The 14,855-nt window shown below is 41.1% G+C and overlaps 1 protein-coding gene across 9 annotated transcripts in view; it reads left to right on the top strand.

Moving 5' to 3' along the window:
- Nucleotides 1-14,855, top strand: part of ESRRG (estrogen related receptor gamma) — a 695,925-nt gene that overhangs the window by 512,039 nt on the left and 169,031 nt on the right. For all 9 annotated transcript variants that reach the window (XM_060396025.1, XM_060396023.1, XM_060396029.1 and 6 more), the window contains one exon: nt 13,362-13,478. In XM_060396025.1, the coding sequence (XP_060252008.1) occupies nt 13,362-13,478 (117 nt within the window). The remainder of the gene's footprint in view (nt 1-13,361; nt 13,479-14,855) is intronic.

The following is a 14,855-nucleotide window of genomic DNA, read 5'->3' as shown; positions in this document are numbered from 1 at the left end:
AAAAAATTTTTTTAAAAAGTCATATTTTTATGTGCTTTTTTTTTTTTTAAAAAAAGGGCATCCCTGAGTAATCCTACAGAGAACAGAATTTAGTACGAGAAAATATGGATTAATTTAGAATTTAGAGCTTAAGTTCTGAATGCTTTAGAGTGAATCTGAAAGCATATCCCAAGTCTCTATTCTGACATTCATTTTTTTTTATTGCATACTATTATCATAGTTTCCATTTGGGGAAGATCAGAGGCAAGCACAAGAATCTTCAAAGGAACAAATACAGACCAAGATTTTGTCCTTGATTACACCTTTTCCTTTTTTCTCTTGCGTCCAGAGCATCTTCACCGCTTCCTTGCGTCTGGAATACCCTCTCTGTCTCCAGAGTCCTCAGACTATGTTTTAGGTGGATAACAATATCAAATTTTGTAAATCTTTAAAGCAAAAGCCCTCCAACTCATCCTGCCACCTATTAATCTCAGATATTACCAATTTACAGAGACTACTTTGAACTTAACTTGTAAGAAGCTACTTTACAGGGTCCTAAGCCCCGCCCTCCCCAAAAAAAGAAATAATGGGTAACAGATTGTAAAGTATTTCTTATCCTTTCAGCCTTCTGTCCATACGTTTTGGACCCTAGATCAGCAAAACCAAGGCCCTGGGGGCCAAATCCACTTTGTTAAAGAAAGTCTATGGGAACAGAGCCACGCCCATTCTTGTGTTGTCTGTGTCTGCTACAGGAGCCACACCAGACTCTGAAGGACCTGCAAAGCTGAGCTCTTTACTATCTGACCCTTTAATAAAAAGCTTGCAGACCCCAGCTGTTTTCTAAAGGAGTGGGAATTGAGTGTTCCCTGAAAGAGGCTTGGGACTGTCCTTCCCCTGCGTCATCATCCAACAGGAAGCCCCGCACTCTCCCCTGTCAGCTTTCCTCTGTACTCTTCCTCTGCGTGTGTGTGTTAGTCGGTCAGTCGTGTCTGACTGTTTGTGACCCCATGGATGATAGCCCACTAGGCTCCTCTGTCCCTAGAATTCTGCAGGCAAGAATACTGGAGTGAGTTGCCATTTCTTTCTCCAGGGGATCTTCCTGAATCAGGGATCCAACCTGGGTCTCCATCACAGGCAGATTCTTTACTGTCTGAGCTACCAGGGAAGAAATGACAAGCCCTTTGCTGCAGACCCTGTCCGAGCAGACAGTCTAACTGCCCAGGTTTTCATTCCAAAAGAGAGTCTTCAGGCTCAGACACTGCACAGTCCCAGCTCTCCTGCTTCTCCTCTCGGCTTCTCTGTTTTACTGGAATCCATCTGGCAGCCTTGTCTACACCCCCGACCCCTAGGATAAGTCATTACTTCCTTTTGGACATTGCCTTATGCATCTCCTAATGTGCCAGTTGGTTTAACAGACCTACTATGCTCCTATCTTTTGGTTTCCTAGCACCACCCAGGAGGAATTCTCTGCCTAGCATTTCCTCAGTTCAGTTCAGTCGCTCAGTCATGTTCAACTCTGTGACCCATGGACTACAGCACACCAGGCTTCCCTATCCATCACCAACTCCCAGAGCTTGCTCAGACTAACGTCCATTGAGTCAGTGATGCCATCCACCCATCTCATTCTCTGTTGTCCCCTTCTCCTCCGGCCTTCAATCTTTCCCAACATCAGGGACTTTTCTAGTAAGCCAGTTCTTCGCATCTGGTGACCAAAGTATTGGAGCTTCAGCTTCAGCATCAGTCCTTCTAATGGATGATCAGGACTGATTTCCTTTAGGGTGGACTGGTTTGATTTCCTTGCAGTCCAAGGGACTCTCAAGAGTTTTATCCAATACCACAGTTCAAAAGCATCAGTTCTTCAGTGCTCAGCTGTCTTTATAATCCAACTCTCACATCCATACATGACTACTGGAAAAACCATAGCCTTGACTAGACGGACCTTTGTTGGCAAAGGAATGTCTCTGCTTTTAATATGCTGTCTAGGTTGGTCATCGCTTTCTTCCAGGGAGCAAGTGTCTTTTAATTTCATGGCTACAGTCACCATCTGCAGTGATTTTGGAGCCCAAGAAAATAAAGTCTGTCACCATTTCCATTGTTTCCCCATCTATTTGCCATGAAGTGATGGGATCTCCTCACTTCTGTGCTAAGGACCAGCACCTGGGTTCTTCTCAAGTACCCCCTTAGCCCTTTTCCTGCATCCTAGTCCCTCTCCTGAGCATCATTACACTGTTATGATGGCTGATAATCGAGGTTTACTCTCTGTCAGGTCTTCTGCTTGGTCCATTCAAAATACATGATCTCATTTGATTTTCACAGCAGTCCCTGAAGGTATCTGTTGCTGGGTCCCATGACCACTTCGTTTACAAAGACAGTAAGTTCAGATTTAAATGTTTTCCCCAACTCAGACAGGAACTGATAGAACTGGAATTTGAACCCGTTTGACTGTGGTGTCTTAGCTTGGAATCTCTGTTATACTACCTTCTACAGCTTAAATTTAGATCAGTTCCCACCACTTGTGTCAAGCAGGATGACCCCAAATCCATATCAGCTCTGGAAAACATAGTTCTATACTTGCTGAATATGTGAACTTGATCTGGGAGGAAGAATCTAATTCCAGTGTGTCTTTTGAGTTCTGGGCACACTGATAGCATTTCAGAACAAAGCCCTTAGGTTCAGTATTAGGAAGGGATATGCTTGCTTTGGGAAGTACCCTGGGGGCTCAAATGGTAAAGAATTTGCCTGTAGTGCAGAGGACCCAGGTTCAGTTCCTGGTGAGGAAGATCTCCTGGAGAAGGCAATGGCTACCCACTCCAATAGTTTTGCCTGGCGGGCTACAGTCTATGGGGTGGCATAGAGTTGGATACTATTGAGTGACTAACACACACATGCTTGCTTTTACTTGTTTAAGGTAGAAGGAAGATCTCGAGATTGGTATGAAGTCCAATTCCTATGAGTCATTTGTTTTCGTCACATAGGATATGGTCCTGATGCCTCCACACTTGACAGATGGACTTAATGTACCACTATGTAACCACCGCTGCAATGGAAACTCTATCCAAATAGAGTGGATGCATTAGACTTAATTAGCATTTCTTCCGTTCCCCAAGAATATTTTGTTAGCAAACTATTGTTTGGCTTTTTGTTTGTTTGTTTTTAGTTGTATGTTTTAAAGGAAGCACAGGCAGACTCATATCAAGGTTTAAAATTTGTAGGTGGGTGGAGAAAGAGCACATAAAAGTTGGGGTTGGATACTGAATGCCCCCAGTTTGGGGAATTATGCTTAACTCAGATCTAACACCTTTCTGGTGGCATTGGTCATTTTTGAGCTCCTTTACGAAGACTCTGTGACACGATCCCCATACCATAGGAACATAAAGACAGAGATGCAATAGGCACACGTCACATAGGGGATATTCTCTACACTGCAAAAGAACAGTTGCCCTTTCCAACAAGATGTCATATCAAAGCTAAAAACATTAAATTTCTGCATACCTTTGATGAGAGATATTTGTATTCCCCATCCTTTTCATCAGTCAGTCTTTTTGACTGTATACTGTTATTCCCCTTTAGATGCATTTCAGAGCACACCCCGCTGATTATGGAGAATAGTTTCTTTCCTATCACGAGCAATCCCCATGATTCGGGGATCTTGAAAATGTGTGTTTGCAATCTGACACCTGTTGCTTTGGTGACATGGTTTGTTTGGTTTCCGTGGACTTAAACTGGTCACAAACCATAGTGGTACAGAGATGAGTTGAGGGATTTCTTTCTGAGGTGTTGAGAGATTCCATTCTCCAAAAGCAACCGTATCCTCTCCACAGCTGCCCACGTACCACAAGTCTGACAATAGCAAGATGATGCCAAGATCCACCCTATCCTGCTGCTCCCAGTAGGCATCAAAATTTCCTTTCCCACCAGCAACAATAGCAACAACAGCAGCCACACAAAACAGTCTCTTCGAAGATAAGAATTTTGTTTTTCATTTCTGTTCTAAGCAACACTCAATTATGACACTCAATTCATGTCTTTAAGGATTAAAATCAGGCAACATTGCATCACAGTGGAGAGGAGAGATGTTGGATCCAGAGTGCCCGAGTTTTAATTGTGGCTCTGGCCCTTGGTAGCTATGTGTTCCTAGCCTTGTTCGCCCTTCTCTCTGTCTTAATTCTCTCATCTGTGAAATGGGGGTTCATAGATGTAACGTAAAGAACATGGAAGAGTTCTCAGCACTCTTAGCATTTGTTTGTATGTGAGTTTTAATAGGTGCATTGAAAGAACATTGGACTGGATATCAGGAATTTGAGGTTTGCAAATTAACTGCAATTAACTAGCCCTTTCCCTGATAGCTCAGCTGGTAAAGAATCTGCCTGCAGTGCAGGAGACCCTGGTTCAATTCCTGGGTTGGGAAGATCCTCTGGAGAAGGGATAGGCTACTCACTCCAGTATTCTTGGGCTTCCCCGGTGGCTCAACTGGTAAAGAATCCTTCTGCAGTTTGGGAGACCTGGGTTCGATCCCTGGATTGGGAAGATCCCCTGGAGAAGGGAAAGGCTACCCACTCCAGTATTCTGGCCTGGAGAATTCTATGAACTGTGTAGTTCATGGCTCACAAAGGGTCAGACATGACTGAGCAACTTTCACTATCTTTGTAAAGAGGGTTGAGTGATCATAAACAAGTCAGTACACATTTACCTTTCTCTGGTCTACATAAAACCAAGAGCCTGAACCCACTGGACTTTAGGATTTGTACAAAATCTAATAACCTAGAAATCTGTGTTGCTTTATGCCAAATGATATATTACTGGTGGGTTGTTACCAGTTGTATTCTGTCTAATTAACTGTACTTGGTATATTTTTATGAATAATTTGGAGCTAAGCATTAGCATGAAGGAATGAGAGATAGCATCAGGAAAAATCAAGTTGATAGATAATAAAATGTTCCACTGGGGACCCAGAGGAATAAGTCTCTGCCCTCAAGGAATGGACAGTTGTGTGGTTGGGACAGGACGTGGACAATTCACTAGATACTTGTAATGAAGTGTATTGAATATTGAGAGAAACGTTCGCTTGAAGATAAGTGGGAGATGAGCTATTCACACCATAAGGACTGCTGGACGCCAGTCTTGTGGGCCCTTGGGAGAGCTTTGTTGAAAAACTGATAGAAGAAGCACATCTGGAACCAGCAGGAAAGACAATGCTGCTTTCTAGGAACTGGGAGGGACTCAGTCTAGGTGGTAGACAAGGGGGTGGGTTTGGGATAGGAGTAGGAATTGGCCTGAGACTGTGGCCAGAGATAAGGCTGGGTGAGATTTTGAAGAGCTTCGCAAATGTTTTGCCCTCGATTATAATCAGATTACATCCAGTGATGGCATTTTACGAGCTCCAGGGAAGTGACAGGAAATGTTCAGGAGAAGTGGTGGTTGGCGTCTTAGAAATTCACTTCATAGACAATTTGATGCTTTAATAAATGACTTGAATTATTGCACTCTTCCTCTCCTCCTGGTATCTGTAAAATAAAGCTATGTACACAGGAGTTGTTGGCAAGACGAAATCCTCTTTCCAGTTCTCTGGGTGAATGGTGTATTCATTCTCCCAGGCTTGCATAAATCTGTGGAAGGTGGTTTTTATACTGTTCCCGAATTCCAGAGTTAGGTCTCTGAGTGAAAGTAGTTCAGAATTCATGGACTCTTACAGTGTCTCTTCCCTTTCTTCTCAGAAGGGAGAGCAGAACTCTATGATTTTAGTATGTATATTTCATGTAATGCTTACGCTGTTACAAAGCAGATATGATTCTTCCTCTTTTGTACTTTAGCAAACTGAGAGTCATGAAAGTATAGTGATCAGTTCAGGTTCACACAGCTCAAAAAGGACAGAGCTGGAATTTGAACTAAGTTGTCCCACCTTTCCTTTCTCCTTCTTCCCTCACTTATTTATCCTCAGATGCTTTCCTACCTCATGTGCAAGGCAGTGTGCAAAGGATGGATATTCAGCGGGCATGTGAGAACTTTACCCATCTTCTCTTTGATATGGACGTGCACATTGCCCAGTGTTAACAGTTGTGCAGGCAGAGCAATAAAGGAATGAGCATGTTTACAGGTTTGGGGGAAACTGAGGCTGGGTATCTCTTATTTAAGTTGGAAAAAAAGCAAGGCTAAATAATCTTCCCATTTAACAGCATTGTTTTCCCACTAAACCATTTTTCATTGAATGCAATGGGAATTGTAATCTTGTGATTATATACACATACAGGGAGGCATACATTCCTGGCCATTGTATAACAGGCTCAGTGGTCTTCCCCACACGGATCGCTGGAGGAGGAAACCAGAGTTGTGGTTTAGTCTCCAGTATCTGAGGTTCATAAACCTTCCTGCTTGGGGAATTCCCTGGTAGTCCAGTGGTTATGACGTCAAGCTTTCACTGTGGGGGTCCAGGTTCAATTCCTGGTCAGGGCACTAAGATCCCACAAGTTGAGTGGCATGACCAGAAAATAAGATAAACCTGTCTGCTTGTGGGTTTTTCTTGATCTTTTCCCTTGAAGGCAAAGCATCATCTTCTCCCATTTGGGGCCTGAGCTTCCCTGTGAAAAGGCAGTCATTTGTGCCCACATTCGATTATGGCTCTTGTAAATTACATTTGTGATGATCAGAATTTAATCCTGTAGAACTTTAAAGCATCAAATATCTTTTCTAGACCTGCCCATCTCCCACCTCACTTTGTAGAGGCTTAGAGGGGCAGCAAGAAGGCAAAGAATATGAGACTCTGGCATAACCCTGTGTATGGAACTGTTTTGCTAAGGGCTGGATGTGACTGTTAACCGGGTGTGATCCTCCCCTCTCCCTCCTCTGTCTGCCACATCTTATACCTCGCAGATAGGTGGGGTCCCCTAGGTAGGCTGGCGCTGACATTCCTTGTCTTTGTCTGAGGCGGGCATCCTCATTGAGACTTGAGGCAGATTCTTGAAATATCTTCAGTGATGACAGGTCTTTGACTTTTGAGGGGAGATTTAACATTTAGTAATGGACATCCATCATTTAACGTCATGGCTTGTGATAAAGAGGCCAGTCAAATGTTTTGGGTGAATATGAGCAAAGTACCATTTGATTGCTCCCTCGTCTCTGGCTTATAGCTTTGAAGTGACCCTTGTGGCAGTTTTAAAGGAAGTTTCGAAAAGTATTCAGAGCAGTCTTCTGGGAACAGATAGAACATCCCCAAGTAACTTACTTTGAAGTCTAACTTTGGGTGCATTCTTTGAAAATAAAATAACACCCTTTATTTAATATACATTGATGGAATTATGACTTTTTTTTTTTTGCCACAAGTATGTAATGAGTTATTATCCCACATTATACAATACAAGCTATAGCTATAATAATAATATTTTCAATTTCAAATAGAATGTGGAGAAAGGAGTTAGAAACAAAGGAGCTTTAAACACAAGAAAGAAAAAGAAAGAAAGGGAAGCTGCATGAAAACCCTTTACTACCATACACTAGAGAGGATTTTCTTTCTTTTTTTCTGCTTTTGGGCACTTAAAACAAAAATACTACAGATTATTGCCTGCATGTTTTTAATGCTCTGTAATTGTGTACTGAGGCAAATCCCATTATTTTTAAATCACTTAATGTTGGAAAACAATTGGATAAACCCCACTTGGAATGCCCTGTGGGTCATCTCAAGCCATTTGGTTCTGTTAATAAAATTAAAACAATTGGAGGAAATATACAGATGCTTTCAAATTGGCTTTACAATGATGATGTCTGTACATTTGAAAAAGAGGACAGCTCTTGGGAACTCCATGAAGCCCAATGTTTCATTACTGTGTGCGAGAGATGTGAGTCGGAAGTAAAGATTTGATATGTATTTTTATTTTGAGATGCCATACTAATTCACATCATTCAGCCCTTTCATTGCCAAACTGTAAAAGTCCATTAAGTGACTGAAAGGAATATACAAATTATCCACCGGCACTGCAGGCTGGAGTTTTACATACACCCTGTTATTCTATCCGCCAGCTTGCTGCAAGATTCTATTAAGCAGTAAGTGAGAAGATTCTGTTGCCTGCAAACTAATTGTGCAAAAGACTCTCAAGTAAGTCATCAGAGCCCAGGACCTTCTGAAAAGCCGCCAGGAGAGATTATAAATTGCTCTATCATTCCTGTCAGCCTGGTTTCAAAACCCAGAGCTTCCTCGTGGACCTGATTGGCTCTGAAGCCATTGACAACTGGGAAAATCCCAATCGTGTCGTCCGTGGCTGCCCAGTGTGGTCCCTGGTGGTACCACAGAACAAGTGTGGCCTGGAAAATGGCAAGCTCTAGCCCAGGAAACCTCAGTGTTTGAAAGGAGAATTTTAGAATGTGAGCAGTAACTTCTGCACCCCCCCTGAACTACTGTCTGGTGTTAACGTTCCAGGGGCCTGCAGTTACTACTGGAAATACTTTTGTCTCATTTCTACTCTTCGTGAATTGAAGGAAAACAAGTACCCCATCGAGATCATAGGGTCTCTTGGGAGTAGTGTTTTTGAGCTGTTACCAAAATAGATGTAAGACAGTGTTGCCCAGGTGCTTGGGGAGGGGGGGTGGAGCACGTTTTTAGCATAAAATGCTTTCTTCATTGAATGCAAAAGCTACCAGGGAAGGTTTTTCAAGGGCAGAATCTTTGTCGACTCTGACCTGGATCAAAGACTGTTGGTTGGGTGATCGCAGCCAACAACAGTGAACTAAGGGACTCAATGGGAGGGCTTGGAAATTAGAGAAGTTTTCCTCCAGCAAAGAAGTTCTTTAGAAAGATGTTGATTTGTTTTTCAAGACGTAAAACCAGTGTTACTTAGTGAAATCAAGGTTATCATCCACGTACGTCAAGACAAATATATCAAAACAGAACATTTGGCTGAAGGATACCAGATTCATTGTAAACCATGTCTATATGCTTAGCTGGAAATGTATCATTTATGAAAACACTTGTGTGACCCGTGTATTTTCTTTCCATTCACAGTGAAATTTTTATAAGAATGCCACCTTTCCTATAGCTTTGGGAGGATTTCTTTATCCCCATGTTGTCATTTATTCATTTGTCACAGCACGTTTCAATCGTTTGCTCCCATGGGAAGGATTCACTGAGTCTCTGAAACATGATCTCTGCTTGTGGGGATGTTTGTGTGTACACGGGCATCTGGGGCTGACTTGAAGCTAGAACCATCACACTCAACAGTGTTGTGATTTGTTGACACACAAATCTTTGTCTTCTTTGTAAGGTCCTAGATTCCTTAAGAGGTAGGAACTTCCTCTTTCTTTCCCAGCCCTGCACAGGTTCATGAAGGTTGGCTCATTCATATGCAGTGAGGATTCAGCCATAAATGAAGACAGAACTCTTCCCCTGAAGAACTCATCCTAAGGCCCTATGAAAAATTCACCTGCCTTTAAAATGTTTCTCTTTGTCACTAAAGCATTATAGAAGGTAGTAGTTGGAAAGGAAACTGGAATTCTTCCATATAGGTGATCTAAACTCTCATGCGGAGAATTTGACAATTCCCCTTCTGTTTCTGAAGAAATCTTAAAAATCTTTAGACAGTCATTCAGAGAGAAGGGTTATCCATAAATTTGGTTGCTATAATTGAATCATCCTTGAATGTTTTCTGTAATGTAACTCCAATTCTTAGGGCACTCATTTTGTAAATAATTGTGTTATAATGAGATAAGCATTAGATAACTCATGTGTGTGTGCTCTGTTGCTCAGTACTGCCCGACTCTTTGCAGTCCTATGGACTGTAACCCACCAGGCTCCTCTGTCCATGGGAATTTCTAGGCAAGAATACTGGAGTGGGTTACTGCCTCCTACTCCAGGGGACCTTCCAGACCCGGGGATTGAACTCACATCTCTTGGGTCTCCCGCGTTGGCAGGCAGATTCTTTACCACTGCGCCAGCCGGGAAGCCCCAGTAACTCATTTAGTGCCCTCTATCTGTATTTTTATACTACTTTTATTCTTATTTATATCAAGACACACTTCTACTTCCTTTAAAACTTGTTACAGGTTTTTTTTTTTTTCTTCTTTTTTCACAATTAACTCCCCAGAAGCCTTTGTATGTTTCTTATTTTCCCCTTGATAGCAGCTCCCGTGGTTTTGCCCTGGATTTCCATTTTTGTCAAAGATATTTCTTTAAGGTTTTGAAAAATTAACTAGATTTTTACTTTTTTTTTAATTTGTGAAACGATTTTCCTAGTTTCTTCGTATTGTTTCTAAATGGGCGACCCAGCTCACTTGACCTTGTGAACCCATGTGACAGCATCATATTTACATCAAAATGACCCTGAGGTGCAAAACAATAATTTAAAATGTGTTATTTTACTTATATACTACTTTTTGGTGGAGGATTTCTATTCTCCGTAAGTAATACTCTCCAGGATCTTATGATCTAATGGGTAATACGCACGTGAAAAATTAAAAAAAAAATATCTGGCACATTATGTGATGAGAGTACCCACAAAGATAGGAGAACCTGGAAATCATTTTCTGCTAGGGTGGTCTGAGAAGATTCCATGAAGGATTGGAATGGACTATGAGTTGAATGCTGAGCCTTGGAAGTAATTTTAAGAAGGAAAGAGGGGCAAAGATAGCTCATCCTCAGAGGGAAGCCTGAAGGACACAGCAAAAACGGAATAAATCACATTGGTGCATCAGGAAGTTCATGTAAGGTAATCATTGTAATGTTGCTGGAAAAGTAGATGAGAGTTAGGTGGGAGCAGAGATTCTGTTGGCTAGATGAATATTTTATATTTATTCCGGAGGCCATAGGAACTTATTGATTTTTTTTTTTTTTAAGTTGGGTTAATGACATGATCAAAGCCATCATAGGCAGAGGAATATGATCGTGGTATGCAGTGTGGATTAGAGGGGCACAGGACAGAGGCAGAGCTCACAGTGAGAAGATAACTGCCATCGTCCAGGTGTGAGCTCACACAGGCCTAACTGAGGGGCCTGTCAGAAGGGCCTTGTTGCAAGGGATGAGAATATAATTTTCAAAGAGGAAGAGGAATTAGTTTGAAAGGAAGTATGATTATTTTGTGTGTGTGTGTGTGATGAGTCATTTCAGTAGAAGTTAACAGTAGTGAGTTAAAAGCAGGGGTGTGGTGTGGGGTCATGCCTTGATACTGGAAAGTGAAAAGAAGTTCATACTGACTTCTCCGGAACAAAAAAGGGAAGAAATGCTGTTTGGAAAACGTTCTCCCCGCCAATTCTAACTAGTTATTGTTTGGCTCTTCCTAAGAAAGCAGAGGCTTGGGTTTCTTTTTAAATAAGTATAAGGAGCGCCATGTAGAATGGGCTTCCCAGGTGGCGCTAGTGGTAAAGAAGCTGCCTGCCAATGGGGACGGTCCCCTGGAGGAGGAGATGGCAACCCAGTCCTGTATTCTTGCCTGGAAAATTCCATGGACAGAGGAGCCTGGTGGGCTACAGTCCATGGGGATGCAAAGAGTTGGACACTATTGAGTGCGCGCGCGCACACACACGCACGCACACACACACACACACACACACACACACACAGAGCCATGTAGAATGCAAAGATCTGGTAGTGGAATATTAACCCCTAGAAAATGACTAGCAACACTCTTGATGCAAAATAAATTTTCAGCGAACATCACAGTGAAAAATGATTCATTTAAAGTTCAGAATCTAAATCCTTTTATTCTCAGCCATGACGCAGCCAAATCTGGTTCCTTTGACATATCCTTGGTTTTCTGTGAGTGTAATACAATAACACCGTAATTTCTCTGAGGAAGGTGGTGGTGGTGTGCTTCTGTTGATACAATTAATATTGCTCTTAATATTTAACCTATTATGTTAAAAAGTAGTTGCTTTTATTATTATAAATGCCCTGAATTAGAATGCTAATTTAGTCAGTTTTGATAGGCTCATCTCAAGTTATAATGTACCTGCTTTTTTCCTTTTTTTTTTTTTGAAGTCATGCATCCTTAACCAGGTTTCCGTACTTATAAGTGGTTAGGTATTACTTCCTGTTGAATTAGCAGTTGCTGAGTAGTTGAGTCTTTCTACAATCCTGCAATCCACTAATGTGATATTTAATGAGGAGACATCAGTCTGGAGAAAGGTAGTCAATATAAATCAGTGTTTACAAAGTGTGATTAACTCTGAAATATTTCATCAATGCTGTGGTCCCAGGCAGACTCTATGCTAATTACTAGAATCTGTGCATGTTTCAGGGGACTTGGATGGACCCTGAGTATCGCAAACATGGAGCAGCAAAATTGCAATTATGCTCGGACTGTCTCTGATGACAATTTATGCATTTGGTGTGATGACCTCCCCCTTCCCAAGAGGGCAATAAACAGAATGCATTTTCATTAGAGATACTAATGCACTTAATCACAAGGGGAAAGGGTTAGGAAGTAACGAAGGACCTTCAAGCACTGTGTGACAGAGTTGATAGGGGAGAGAGGCTTTATTTTAAAGGCAGCTTCTCTACAAAGCTGTAGGCAGCCCCAGAGCGCTTCCCACACACTGTCATTGGCCCTAATTGAAAAATTTCAAGTTAGAGTTTGGATCTTCTTCTGATGACATCCTTATCATTTCACATGTATCGTTACTAACGTAAATGATGTAGACCGTAATATTAAAAGTATTATGTCATAGCTGTTTATTTTTATATCTAACACTTCCATGCAGTTTGAGTGTTTGGGATTAATTATGCAAGTAATGTAATAAACATGATGATGATGGTGATAACGGTAATGATGATGGTGATGATGGTGATCCTCCATCATCAGTAGACATTTTCCAAAGAGTAAAATTGTATTTGTAAAGCTCTGGTAAGTGATGAAGTGCGAACCGTGTAACTTTAGTCCCTGCCCTCAAGGAGCTTCCTGCACAGTTCCAAATTAGCCTGCTGATCATTTTTCACAGTGAGATTTATACTGTTCCGTGTCAGAAGGACAGAAAGCCTGATGCTTCAGATGATTAGTACCAAAAGAAATCCAGGACGGATGGTGTAGTTATATGGTTTTGATGTTTGTGTTTTTTATGGAAATAATCTGCTGGGAAGTTTCTTTTCGATCCCAAGATCCTGGGAGACTGCTGCTTTGCCTGAATGGAAGAAACATAATGTTTTAAAGGCTTATTTTAAGCTCAGTTTTTTGAAGAACTTCACTTCACTGTATCTCTCCTCTGTAGCTACTCATCATTCAGTGCATCTTCAGTGGTCGTAGCTGAGCATCTGGCTTCATGATATTTGTGATACCCTCATGATTCCTGTTGACATTTATTTGAGGAAAGAGGGCAGAAGTAGAAGAGTTGATATTATCAGGGGGATGCTCGGATTGCCTGGGTCTTGCAAACCTAACAGCTTCTTTTCTTCACACTCTGTGTTTTAGGTAATATAGAATATAGCTGCCCTGCCACGAATGAATGTGAAATCACGAAGCGCAGACGTAAATCCTGCCAGGCTTGCCGCTTCATGAAGTGTTTAAAAGTGGGCATGCTGAAAGAAGGTAAGGCTGGGTGCTAGCGGCCTTGTGCTTTAGGTTGGGGATGGGAGAAGGGGATGTACAGGGAATTTCAAAAATGCTAGAGAAACCAGGAAATGCTGGGGTCGCAGTAAGTACCCTGAATCTGGTGGCAGAATGCTCCTTCTTTACACCTGAGCTCTTGATCCCTCGTGCCTGCTTGACATCGACAGGAAGGGACAAGGTAGGACACATCTGATGTGCAGCTAAACCCACGGGTATGCTTGGCAGTGTGGGTTCTTTTTGTCTTTGCATCTTGCAGAAAGCAGAGGGTGAAGAGCAGCTAAGAGGCTACTGTCATTCTCTTTTTTGCTTTCTTCTCAGTACTGCATATATAGCGAGAGCCCCTCATCTTTACTGAGGTGTAATTCATAAAAATTGTATATATTTAAAGCATATGATCTGTATTATATATATATGTGTGTGTGTGTGTATTGTGAACTAATCACCATAATCAAGCTAATTAACATATCCATCACTTCATTTCATATGTTTACCTTTGTCTTTCTTTCTTAAAAATTAATCTTAGATGTAAAGCATTTGTTTTTCTTTTCTACTCTTATCTTTGGGACTTATTTTCTACTATAAAGACTTTATAACAGTGCTATTAAAATCATTGTTTTCAGTTGGGAATAATAGCAACAAACACAAAACAGTAACCGTGAACATGTATTTTGTGCTAAACAAATTGCCTAAGTACACACACCAAACAAGTCATAGAAACAGGAACGGGACCCAAATAGATTCTAGGATTCATTCAAGTCCCTCACTCATACTAAAGGTCCTGAAATCTTTGTATGTTTCAAGTATGTCTAGTGAAGCTTGGAGACAGAGGAAAAATTGTTCTTTTCTGTGGGAAACTTCAGTTTAATTTTTGGTTTATTTTGAATATATTTGCATATATGTATGTGCTTTTGTAGATGTGAATTTTACATACTACGTTTAGATTTTACTGTTTCCTTCTCTTCAGAAAATTTGCCAGTGTTTAAAATAACTGATAATTTTATACAGTAACAAAATGAAAATACAGTGATTGAAGTTTGAAAGAAAATGAGGTAAATTAAATATTTAAATGTGTTGTTTTTATTGAGTCATAGACTATGTCTTATTCCTGGGGTCAGCTTTATGAGTTTGTATAATTTGTTGTTACTGGAGATCACCTATTTTTTTCACTTTTAAATCCAAGTAGATTCAAGTGTTTATTTCCCATGAATGAACCAGAGCTTCAGTTAGCTATGGCATCAACAGATCTCATAATTTTTCCTGGCTTTTTCTTATTCCAAGTTTTTTTCTGTGAACAATATCATTGGATGATGAGTAGATAAGACAATATTTGGGTACATGGAATTCACTCTATTTTTC

The sequence above is a fragment of the Ovis aries genome, chromosome 12 (assembly GCF_016772045.2).
Source record: "Ovis aries strain OAR_USU_Benz2616 breed Rambouillet chromosome 12, ARS-UI_Ramb_v3.0, whole genome shotgun sequence".
Lineage (NCBI taxonomy): Eukaryota > Metazoa > Chordata > Mammalia > Artiodactyla > Bovidae > Ovis > Ovis aries.
This window is presented reverse-complemented; position numbering and strand designations above follow the sequence as displayed.